This window comes from Plectrocnemia conspersa, unplaced genomic scaffold (assembly GCF_051122295.1).
Source record: "Plectrocnemia conspersa isolate PC_06_02 unplaced genomic scaffold, ASM5112229v1 ptg000006l, whole genome shotgun sequence".
In the NCBI taxonomy this organism is placed as follows: domain Eukaryota; kingdom Metazoa; phylum Arthropoda; class Insecta; order Trichoptera; family Polycentropodidae; genus Plectrocnemia; species Plectrocnemia conspersa.
Genome location: NW_028277170.1, coordinates 16,914,976 through 16,927,905, shown reverse-complemented (window position 1 = coordinate 16,927,905; position 12,930 = coordinate 16,914,976). Strand labels below are relative to the sequence as shown.

Sequence of the window (12,930 nt, the reverse complement as noted above, 5' to 3'; positions counted from 1 at the left end):
CAAAACTATTGATGCATACAAAAATAAAATCCTGACGTGAAATGCGTGGAAGGACTTATGTGAAGCTGTTAATCCTAAATGACTGGCATCAAGAAACCGGCCACGTGTGAAAGGTTTTATGGGGGCTAATATAGATTTGTTATGGCCAAAACTGGTCGGCGCTGAAGTAGCATTGTTGTGATGGTTTTCGCTCTCTCTACTGGCAAGCTTGTAAGGGTTCGGACGCGTGCCGTCGCGCGTTCGTCCCATTTTGTAATGTAAACACTGTAACCGTCAATAAATATACTACTGCAGCGGCTCAATCTGTGTCTAATTGCTACCCGCCATCATCACCATCACCTAAAGTTTGTTAACTGGCGCTGGCCCAGTGCCGGGCGATTCCATCCAGCACGTGTGTAGCTACTCTAATGGACTACTGAACAGAAGATAAAAAGTACAAGTTCTTTTAGATATACAAAAAACCGATATTTATCTTGTTGGGGAGCCTATTTATATTTAAATTTAGATTTTGTTATGGCCAAAACTTGGCGGTATTTAGGTTACACTAGCGTGACGGTTATTATTGGTTCAACTTTATATGCTATTTAATTATTTTACAAATAATTTTTATATAAAATATTTAAAATAAACTTTTTGCAGTTAATATTATTTGTATTAATCATTAAATAAAATTGAACGATTAATACAAATATTTTTTTATTACTCAATTTAGACATTTAAACTGTTTATTTGAATTAATCATTTAATAAATTAAAAAAAATATTTTCATTACCGAAAATTCACATTTATTGCGAATGGCAATATTACGGTGCAAATTGGGGTCGGTGTTGCTGCTGAATATAAAATGTCGATGTTGAATGTAAAATAATAGAATATAAAATAAAATAATTGAAAAGTGAAAGAATTCGCTAGTGTGAAAAGATTCGATTCGTCTGGAATCTAGGCGAATAGAGTCGAACTGATAGCTGGCAACTCTTCGAGCCTGACAACCTTGACGCTGACAACGATTGACGTGTGATGTCGGAGATCGCCGACGCGTGCTTTCGCGCCTACGTCTCGCTGCCAGCTTCGGCAAAGCCATCGCCGAACGAATGGACGGTGCTTGCCGGGGTGGTGATAGAAGAGGACGGGCGCTTCGAGGCTGTGGCTCTCGGCACCGGCAGCAAGTGCATCGGACGGTCGCAGATGAGCCCTGCTGGAGACGTGCTCAACGATAGCCACGCTGAGGTATGCAGAGTTGCAGTACTATCCGTAAATCTTAGACCACGAGTCTCATAATTGCTGATGATAAAAGATCGTCAATTTGATTATAGTTCTGATGTTATACATTATCTTCCACGTCACGGAAGTGACTAGACCAAGGATGGCTAACTTTTTGCATACCATACGCTAATTTTTCACCGCCGAGTACAGATGCGCCGCACAACTTAAGCATCTTTTTTACCCTCTTACGTTCACGGTTGGAGCTGGAAAATAGGGATAGGGGTAGGATCTTCACTTAGGGGAGGAAAAGGAATAACTCAATCATGCAATTAAATTAATTCATTTACGTCAGTATAAAAGACACGTTTATTGGAACACCAATCCATAATAGTTAAAGTGATCGATGTCGTGAATAGCTGATGGTGCAATAGCTGCCGAAGAGTTTCATTTGCTTAAGATAACTTTGGACCACAGTTGTTGGATGTGATGAGAGATAGCACCTAAACATTACTTACCATTAATGACATTTTTGGGCCTGTTTGGATTTTGCTAGTCTTTCAATATTTTATAAATTTGTTACTGAGAGCAGCAGAGAATTCTTTAAATTTGAATCAGTTGATCGCGACCTAGTATTGCTTTTAATCAATTTCATGGATGAAAATGCTTGTTCACATCTGTATGTCATTTCAAAGCGACATATATTTATAACTTTTTGCAAATTTTCTTAGCTCTGAGAAATGTTCACAGGGTAATGAACGCTAGAAATTAATTATGTCAGAATCATTTTGATCTGGATAAAGCTCATTAAATTACATTTTTAATAATGAATTTGTTTTTAAATCAATCAGTTCCATTTGTATGTTACTAGGCATTTACGTTAGGCTTTGTTCACTAAGTGAAAAAGGGTTTATAAACACGAGCATGCACTTTTCTTTAGCAAAATTATGAAAACGACTTTCAAATGACCCTTGCAATATCTTGGTTTTTTCAATATATTTGGTCAAATTGCTATTATCCGCAGCACATTCACTCTGCAATATGGAAAATATTGCTTCAAGATTAAGTTATATTTTATTTAGCAACTGTATAGGTAAAATATTTGTAAGTTAAATTTTTGCATCATATATTAATTTTAAATGTAATGTAATATTTATTCAGATAAAAGCTCACCAAAATCATTGTTATATTTGTTTGTTAGTTTTTTTACCTTTTCTGAATCTCATCATTCAAGTCGCGAAATAACCACATGAAACTAAATGCATTATTTATTTATTTTGCTGCATTAAATCCAGTTGTCAAATTACCCATAATACAATCTATAAAAACATTAAATTTTATATAATTCAGTTGGTGCTGTTGTTAATTCTTCGTTATTTCTTTGCTTCTTCCTTTTTCGTCAATCTGAAAATTCAAATCGAATACCTAAATTTACTGTTACTAATTTACATTCGTTGAATATATTCTAATGTTTTTTAAAGGTTCAAAAAGCAATAAAGTCAACAAACGGAGCCGTATCAAAAAAATACAATCTGTCCTTTTGAATAATAATGTTTATTGTAGAAGTACTTCCTAGAAAGTGGGTGCTTTTGAAGGCAAGGTTCCACTCTTTTTATTTTTTGTGTGTATAAAAAAGGGCCATACATCTCAAACAACTAGTTTAGTTCAGATTTGTTATTCGAGGTCGGTTTTTACTTTTTTTATGAATATATTCTTGCTATGATTTTTCCCAGCCAGGCCTCTCAAGAAGAATGGGCTCCGGGAATATATCCCGGCTTCACCCCTCTCGCAGGCCTGCATATGAATTAGTTAGTATTGGCCTATGTTCTTTTCGATGGATCCGATTCCTTCGCTACTTACCTCATGTCCTAAATTACCATAAAACTGTTCACTACAAACCTTCCGCCACAATAATTGAACCCCAATTTTTCACGGGAAAGATATATTTTTCTATATATGAACGCCGATCGATCTCACCTTATCTTTTGTAGCAAAAATCATGTTAGTAATATTCATATTTGTATTTTTATTGTGTAGGTGATGGCGCGTCGTGGTTTCCTGCGCTACCTCTATGACCAGGCCGAGCTAGCTCAACAGGACAAATCTTCATTGCTGGTAATCGATAATGAGCAAATGTTCGCCATTAAACCGACTGTCTCCTTCCATCTGTTCTCAACGCGTCCTCCTTGCGGAGATGCCACCATTGTCACTGACGGACAATTGTTAAAGAACACGGGGGCAAAGCTGGTCGAGAACCTGCCAGGAGATCAAGTCGATAAATTTGAGCCGCGCTTGATTAGAGTGCGTCATAAGCCCGGCAGAGGAGACTCCACCCTGTCGGCTTCGTGCAGCGACAAGTTAGCACGTTGGCTCAGGGTCGGAATTCAGGGCGCACTGCTCGATATGTTACTGCAAGAACCCGTTACGATCAAGTCAATCGTTGTCGGTGGAGATGGTCCTTTTTGTGTTGATTCGCTAAAAAGGGCTCTCGTTAGAAACGAAGACTCTGCCACTATTCCACAGATATTCGAATCACAACGACCGTTTTTACACGCCGAGAGTGAGGGGAAGACTCCCTCGTATCGCAGCATCGTGTGGTGCAAAGTCAAAGAGAGGCAAGTATCATCTTTTATACATGAGATTGATAATTGCAAACATTTAGTTATGTTATAATAATATTACTCTTGTATTTTTGTGCCCAGTTCCACTTTGCTCTACAATTTTACTTTCTTGTTCAATTTCATATTGAGGCTAAATTTCATCTAGAAACGTTATCATCGTCTCATTTATTTATTTTCATTTCAGACCACTGGAGATTGCCGTTGAAGGTAGAAAACTCGGAACCACCAAAAAGAACCGGAGTCGTTCGTTCCTGTGTGTAGCCAAGAAGAGTCTGTTTGGGAAATTCTTAAATGTGTACCGAAAATTGCATCGGAACGGATTAGAAGTCTTAAAAGGGACCACTTATGGAGCATTTAAATCAAGATCTTCAAGATATTACACATCATGGAATACGATCAAGCGGACAGTTTTTAAAGATGGATGGCCTGAAAAAAGCCGAGAACTTTTGAAGTTTTATGCGCCCGACGGTGAAGTATGAAGACTAGACGATGTTGAAACAGAGCTTTAAATATCAGCAATAGCATTGAAATTGCAAAGTACTGAACTTGGTCAAGAACTGAATGAATGAATGTAAGATTTTTGAACGAATGATTTCTATATAGAAGTCAATGTAATAGAAAGGAATGCTATACTTTATAAGAGTGGAAAATGGTTTTGAGAATTTGTTTACAAATAATAGACAATTAGTTCTGAGTTTTCAGTGGTTACTGATAAGATTTTGAATAGAATTTTTTCAACAAGACTGCGTTGCATCTATTGTCGTTAATAAAGATCAACTAATCGATTCTTACGCTTCCTCTACACTCTCTGGAAGTTACCGAACCAAAGGTCTACCGAATATGGTCAAGGTCGCCGAAACATTAAAGCGGGCAGACCCGAGCTCAACCGAAGTAGCCCCGAATTAACACATTATATTTTCCGTCCTTGCCCAACCATGGCCTACTTCCAGAGAGTGTGGAGGAAGCATTAGACATATATGTGAGTTATTCATATGTGAACAATTTTCAAAATGAAGAAATATATTATCAATGACGTTCTAAATCAATCTATTATATTTTCTTATATATAGAGAATTCATTTGCGAGTTATTTCCAAGTGGTCTTCGATGTGGCTCCAACAAGTTCAGTTTTAGACAACTGCTCTAAAATATATACACCTATATTGAAAAATCTATTCAAGAAGAATTACAAAATGCTATTTTGTCAATAGTCGAAGGAAATAAGGGAAAAGCAAAGAAGAGTAGGAAAGAAGAGAACAAAAATTTGATATCTAAAAAAACGAACAGATAATTTAGAGGCCTTATTCAACGCGTTGATGACAATAAGACCAACATCAACAGCAACGGAAAAGGTTTTTTCCACAACGGGAATAATAAAAACAAAACTTCGCAGTAATATTAAATTCGAGACATTTAACGCATTATTTCTTTTAAAAAATATGTTTTTAAAGTTAAAATAAATATAAAAATTAACATAAGTCTTTTATTTATTTATTTATATGTGCACGAATTTGAATAATAGCTATTTTGGTACATTTGCTAAATACTCGAGAGTACTCGAGTATTTTAAAATTTTAATATTCGATACTCGAGTAATTGATGGTTCGAGTAATTGGAGACTAATGAATAATCATATAGTAAATTGTTTGTAGTAACTCCCATCAATTAAGGAAGATTCCATCGTATAGGATTTAGCCAGTGTGCCTATTATTAATGGTACCTATTATTATAATTTGACTGTGCTTAAGTGCTAATTTAGATTATGAATTGAGAATTGCTCCTAAATACGGGAGAAATGTTTGAAAACGATTATCGATATTTTGATTTGTCTATGTGCTTTTTCTTTTTATTGTAATGTATAATTAAATTGTAATACAGTTCAGTGTATCGACATCAAACGGTTATAGACTGTTACTGTAGGATACTTCATCTACACTTCTTTCGTCAAGCCTTTCAACACTGGAAATCTATTCGTGATCATCTGCTAATATTGTAGATTATCATTAAGCATCAAATAATGTCATTTCAGCAGAATTCATCACCTAATTTAGGTAATGAATTGAGAATTGCTCCTCAATATGAGAGAAATGTTTGAAAACGATTATCGATATTTTGATTCGACTAAGTGCTTATTCTTTTATATTGTAATGTAAATTAAAATTGTAATACAGTTCTGTGTATCAACATCAAAAGCCTATGTATTGCGTCTGAAGTACCTCGGCGATCCGAGAACATTACAGTGAACACAGGGCGCCGTGTACTTGAATTTGCGATAATTTCGATTGTTTTATGATAGAGGATACTTAATTTACACTTCTTTCATCCAGCCTTTTAACATTAAACTATAATTATAATTGAATTATTACATTGCTAAATCATGTATAAAATGTTGGAAATCTATTTGTGGTCATCTGTAAATGTTAGATTACTATTTAGCATAGAAAAATGTCATTCTATTTATTTTGATTCTGAAATGTATAACAATATATATATATATAAATGTATAACGCATTATATATAAATGTATAACATATATATATAAATGTATAACGCAATATATATAAATGTATAACGCATTCCGACGTTTGTTATTGTTGTCAAATTATTTGTTATTTCAACCAGTTGGTGCCACTTGAAACAAAAAAATTAGCCAAACATAAGCTGTTCATCTTCAATGAATAATTCTATTGTAAATTGCAGGTGATAGCTCCATCAATTAAGGGAGATTTATTGGTGGTAAAGAAATAGGAATTATACTGCATATCTAACATTACAAATCACGAAACGTTTAAAAGTTTCTTTTTGATATATAAAATTGTAAATTCAATTACAGTTATTTATAACCAGTAGGATCCATTTTCTACAATATAATAGAATTACTCTTAAATATGACGCATTGTACATTATTATTTATGTTACATTTGTTATTCTTTACACATCTATGTCAATAAATATGATATTGCTGAAGATACGTGTGCACAATTAGGCATGTTTTCAATGAATGAAATACATTGTATAGCATTATTAACTAATAAATTATGATTTTGATTAACAATTACAGTTTTATTTATAAACCCTTGGTATATACCTAAAAATACAAAGTATATTAGAGTACGCTCGGGATAAGGATGCCGGTTTGTTATTGTGTGCGTGTACATGTATATGAGAGGGAGAAGCAATGTAGCGTGTACTTCGTTGTCTCGCTTTCTCTTTTAAGGACAGTCGCTGATTCGTCAACGCTGGTATTCGTCATTAAAGTGCAGTGTGGCACAGAAGTTCGATCTTCTCTAACGATTTATTTTAAATAATTTTGTGTTGATATTGGTTTAAAACCCAGATATGCCCACTGTCCCATGGGTAGGTCACTAAACTCGTGCCACTGTTTTTTATTTATAAATGAAATTTTAAGAGAACAAGAAATCTTGGGCATATCTGGGTTAATTGATATCAAGGCTTCAAATATACGCTGTAAGTTATTCGTTCTCTTACCCGTGGATTAAAATTTTTTAATTATTTTTCTATTAATCCGTACGTTGATGGTTTTTTTACACTATTCTCTGTAAGGCTTAAAAAAGTTATTATTCTTATCGTTGCGCCAATGATAATTTCTTAATTCATTCAATGGATTCTAATGATTTAATAGAGTCGTCGAGCCATTAAACAATCTGCGAACAATTTCTTTCCCCATTTTATATCTTTTTGCTTTTGAAGAATAGCTAAAGACTTCATTATTTTTTTGACTAGTGAAAGATTTTGAATTTTGGAAATATTTAATTATTGTCATCAATGTCTGGTTTCTTAGATTATATAATATATTTTTAATTGTCCGTTGAAATTTTCAACTTAGCTCAGATGTATGTATGTTAAATAAACATATATTTTCTTTTAAAATAAAAAAATTAAATATTCTGAGCGAAATTGTTTTGAACCACGCAGTTCACGCACACAATAACAAACCGGAATCCTTATCCCGAGCGTACTCTAAAACATAAAAGTATACATACAGAGTAATAATAATATATAGACATATTCATTAACGTTTGGTTGGTAAATTTATTTTGCTTACATTATGTAATAATGAGAGCTTATTAAAAAAAAAAACTATTTTAATGTTAAATATCTCACTGTTACTGAAGCAAACCTGAAACGTTTGAGCATCTAAAAACTTAGAAAAAGCTGAGATACCACTTGAATGTACGAAAAAGTCATCGAAAGGATCGGTCGCTGCAAATATCCAGAGGCGATCATTTAATTGATATTATTTTTCATAGCTAATGAAGAACATCAAAATGTTTGTTTATTAAAAAAAGTCTGAAATATCCTTATATTTGTGTGTTTTATTTTTAAAAATTCGGAAACCGAAGTTGGATCGTCCTTTATATGAAAAAAAACGGTAAAGGTTCGAGTTATTACATCAGAAATTCAATTTTGGATCATCGTTTCCTTATTTGCCTTAAACATTTCTATGTCTGCTTGTTGTCGCAAAATTCCGAAATACAGATTATTAGACGTATAAAATTTATCTTTCCTAATATTAGATTCTTTATTCAAAGCCATTAAATTGCCGCCTCTTAGAAGTTACCGCCCTAAAGGCCCGCATTATTTACGTCCCCTTATCGGCATATAAATCAATACATCGCACGTGGCAAATTGCAAAACAAATCGTATATATAGTATATATACATATATGAACATTTTTTGTGAATACTTGACGCGTAGGCGTATAGGACATTTGGTAGTTATTGGATTTATAATCGTATCATCACAGCTGAATCGTTTTCGGTTAGGTATACTCCAGTAACCATGATGATTATATTTTATTAAATAAATTTCACGAAATTGGGGTTGTTTGCATAAATAATAATTATGTTTCCCGTAGGCTAAGAAACTGATAGAGAATTAAGTGCTTTATTATATAACTGAATTATCGAAAGCAAGGAAAAAGTTAAAAGGAATTAGCTTGTTTATTCTGTTCAATTAATCAATGTTTTTTGTTTTACCTGGAAGTTATTTAGCGAAGAAAACATAAAAAAATAATTAATATTGTGTATTATATAGGCGATATTTTTATGAATATTTTAATTACCGAAGGGCTACACTGGAGGGCAAATATTAATCAAATAATAGACCATTTCGCTTTAACACTTTACCGACCGGCAGTTTCACTACCAGACTTACGCTAAATACCGGCACCTTTTCACAAATCTTCGCGAATTTTACCTTTTTTATTTAAATTTATGTATTTTTTGATACGGTCCGAATATTTAGTTGAATTTTTCTAAACATGTTAAAAATGTATCAATGCATTAATTTAAGTCATTATTAGGTGGTTCTCAACATGTGGATCGCCGGAAATAAAAATTAATTATTACATTTCCTTATTATTAGATTTTTAAAATGATTATCTTGATTTTAAAATTATAAAAATGAATAACCTAAAAATTTAAATAAAAATAATTTAAATTGAGTCATCCAGCAGTTCTCAAACTTTTTCAAATTTAAAAAAACTTTTTTCAAGCACACTTTTTTTTCGTATTGTGATATTTTGTGCAAATGATTATCTACAAAAATGAGAAATGACATTTTTACTAATATGAGTTTACTGATATATAATTCAATTGCAATAAAATATTCACTCACCATTGTAATTCGCTCCATCGTAATGCGAAATCTTCCAGGCACATACACAGATATTGTACATTATCTTTCACGTGTAAATCACTTTTCACAATAACTATTTATATAATGCAAGTTTAAAGTGCACTCACCATTATAAATTTCTCCACACTAATACGGAATATTTCAGGTACACACTTTATTATTATTCAATGTCTTTCCCTTGTAATTCACTTTTCACAATATTTAATTCTAAAATAATACCAATACGAATTATCAAAAAAATAAAATTCAAAATTCACAAACGTTATTTTTATTATTTACCTAGTAATGTTTCTTCAAATGATACGAGGAGAAACATTCACCAACATGTAAAGCTACTTTACATTCTTTGCACATGTAAAGAGAATCTTTTCTTATTTTATGTGCGATACAAACTATGCATCTTCTTCTTTTACGCTCATTAGTAGATGATATCCTGACTAATTGGTGTTGTTTTAAACTGCCTGAAAGCCTTTGAAATGAGGGAGCAGTGGCGAATGTGGATGTCGGTTGTGAATTTTCAGACATTTCTGAAATTGTTGGTGTTTCTGTTTCTGGTGTTTTTTCCTCTATCCAATATTTTGCTATTTTCATTAAATAATCATAAAACTTTATATTGCTGTTTGAATTTACACTTCTATACACTGTAAATGTATTGAATAATGCACAGTTAAATAAATACATGGCTACTTTTTTCGTCCATTTTTTAGTTTTACGATATATTGGATAGTACGAAAGGTATTGATCAGCCCGATCTACTCCCTTCATGTATTTATTGTAATCAATTATACAAATTGTTTTTTTTATACGCAGCCCAGTTCTTCTGTCAGTTTTTTCAGTGTTTACAATATTTGTATTATGGATTGTTGATATCATTCGAATATCTCTACTCTTTACTGTTTTCCACAATTGTAATAAAATTTCCCCGTTTCGCTTATATTTACTTTCAAATATTCGTAGTTTAGCCTTTTTTAGAATATCCGGTAAGCCCCACATATTCTTATTTTTTTCTTGTATAATATTTTTAACTTCTTGTTTGTACTTATTCCAAGTTTGAGCACGGTATCTATTTGTTTCTTCTGCAATAATGCGGAACAGGTCATCACCGATAAATTTTTCGGCGATTTCTTCAGGGCGCGTGATATCAACATCAAAAGTTGCTCCCGACAATCCTTCAAATGGCTGGTTATGCCTAGGTGTATCAGTTTCACACCAATCTAATGGAATATCATCATCCTCAGTATCTTCTCCATCGCTAATAGGCATCATTACTCGAGGACGATTTCTTTCATGAACAATCGAACTTGTATCACTATCACTAAAGTTTTCGTTATCACTGGGAATATTTGAATCATTGTCCGCGTAATTTTCCTCTACAAAACTATCTTCTGCCATTTATTTATTTGGGTTATAATTATATTTAAATAAAAACTATATTTTTAACACGTTGTTATATAAAATACACTGAATTTATATTTTTATAGACACTATATTTTATAAAGAGGCGTAAGCGTAATATTTTTAAAGAATCACTGCAGCACAAAGTTCCTTTTATTTATTTTATTTTTTTATTATTTTTAGAATATTCACTCGAGCACACGAAAACAAGATGCGATTTACACGACAGCGTTAGCTAAACTGAATTATTATTCATATTTTTTTAAGTGCATCATATTATTTCTTATCACAAAAGAAATTCCCAATTTCAAAAAAAGAGTCACTTCTGAGAATCACTTCCAGTAAATCGGTGCTATCTCGTGATAGATAAAATTCACTCAATAAAATAAACGGTCGAAATTTCCAAATTACAGGACAGAAAAAATACGATATAATCTCGCTAATCTGTCAATTTAGAAATTCGGGAAACCGGTACTATCTAATAGATTAACTCACAAAAAATGTTAGTGTACTTAAAAAAATGCAAAGTAGAAAGAATTTACAAAATATATTTGATATAAATATATAGTTTTTAAATGGATTTTCGAATTTGTATAGATAAACAGTACCTGATTATATTATAAGACACAAGTAAAGAAATACAAAGGCAGCTCAATTATATTTGAACTATATCTTTATTATATATGATTTTGTTGTTAATTTTTACTGATAACACTGGGAAGATATTTTGCATACTTGCAAAACAAAAATACCGTCGAGAATATTTGGGAGCATTTGAAGAAGAGATTGATAAAATCGAAATAACCACTAAAAGAGAGCTAATCGAGAAGGTGATTCGGGAATAGAATCATACTTTGAACCTTCAAAAATTAAACAACGTTTATAAAGTAAATTCAGGCACTTATTTAATCTAAAGAAGGACATACAAAATATTTTAAATATAGTCCCGAATTGCATAGTGAAAAATATTTTTATTTTTGTTTTGAATTAAAAAAATAGAATTTATGACTTCTCACAACTAAATTAGTTCTTTTTCAATAACTAATGCTATAAAAAATAATAAAATAGCAAAAAAACGAATTTCTGCATTAAAAATTATAATATATAAACAAATTATAATATATAGACAAACGTGTCTAATAATAAGGCCAGGCACAGTAATTAAATATTTTTTTTCAATATCAAATGAAACTTCATACTAATATTTAATTTTTTTCAAAAAAAAATCTTAAAAAATCTCTAAGCATATATTTTTAATTTGATAACGAAATCATAGCTACCGCTCACTCCATATGGCGTGCGCGGTATTTAACGTTCGGCAGGCTCGCACTCCATATGGCGTGAGCGGTCGGTAAAGTGTTAATATTGTTTATTCAATATAAACACTAACAGTGCAAATAATTACATATATATACGAATCACTAAATATCGATAGCATGTATACGAGATACGATTTGTATTGTGTTATTTTTATTACAATAGAAACACGATAAATAATATTCTGAATTCGAATTCAACATCCACATTCCGAATGTTATTTCGAAATTAGCATCTCTATTTCGGCTCTCAATTTGTGCATAAACAACAATATTCCACCTTATGCATCATAGATGAGAAAGCAAATTTCGAGAAACTACATAGGTCGAAAACTTTAATGAGCTTTCGAATATACCTCAAAATAATATGAAGGTTGTTAACTAAATACGAGTACATAATTCATTTTCAGTGCCTGCTACCGGAAAGAAAATATATGAAGAGTGATACTGATACTAATCGATTATGCATTTATCTAATCTATCGTCGCAAGGCATTGTCCTATCAATGTCTTCTTCATCTGCGGGAACAGGAAAAAGTCCCAGCGGGTCATATCCGACGAACACGGTGGCTGCGGTATCACCACGGTATCGTTTTTGCCCAAATAATCACAAAGTGGAAGTGAAAAATGAGCCAGTGCGTTATCGTGGTGCAAAATCATAATCGTTTTGTGGACGATTTGGTGGTACCGTTAGTATGTAAGATAACAGTAATAAGAACATTGATATTTGATTGAACAT

The 12,930-nt window shown here is 32.3% G+C and overlaps 1 protein-coding gene and 1 long non-coding RNA gene across 2 annotated transcripts; one reads left to right on the top strand and one right to left on the bottom strand.

The window, feature by feature from the left end:
* Positions 1 to 785: 785 nt before the first annotated feature.
* Adat1 (Adenosine deaminase, tRNA-specific 1) lies at positions 786 to 5,289 on the top strand. The gene is made up of 3 exons (XM_088188063.1): positions 786 to 1,227; positions 3,238 to 3,815; positions 4,006 to 5,289. Exons 1-3 carry the CDS (start codon positions 1,018 to 1,020, stop codon positions 4,298 to 4,300), a joined length of 1,083 nt encoding a protein of 360 aa, XP_088044189.1. The 5' UTR covers positions 786 to 1,017; the 3' UTR covers positions 4,301 to 5,289.
* A 3,669-nt stretch (positions 5,290 to 8,958) lies between these two features.
* LOC148234366 (uncharacterized) lies at positions 8,959 to 11,012 on the bottom strand. The gene is made up of 3 exons (XR_015809944.1): positions 9,761 to 11,012; positions 9,461 to 9,688; positions 8,959 to 9,381 (listed from the first exon to the last, which is right to left on the bottom strand). It is a non-coding gene; the product is annotated as an uncharacterized LOC148234366 (long non-coding RNA).
* Positions 11,013 to 12,930: the final 1,918 nt, after the last annotated feature.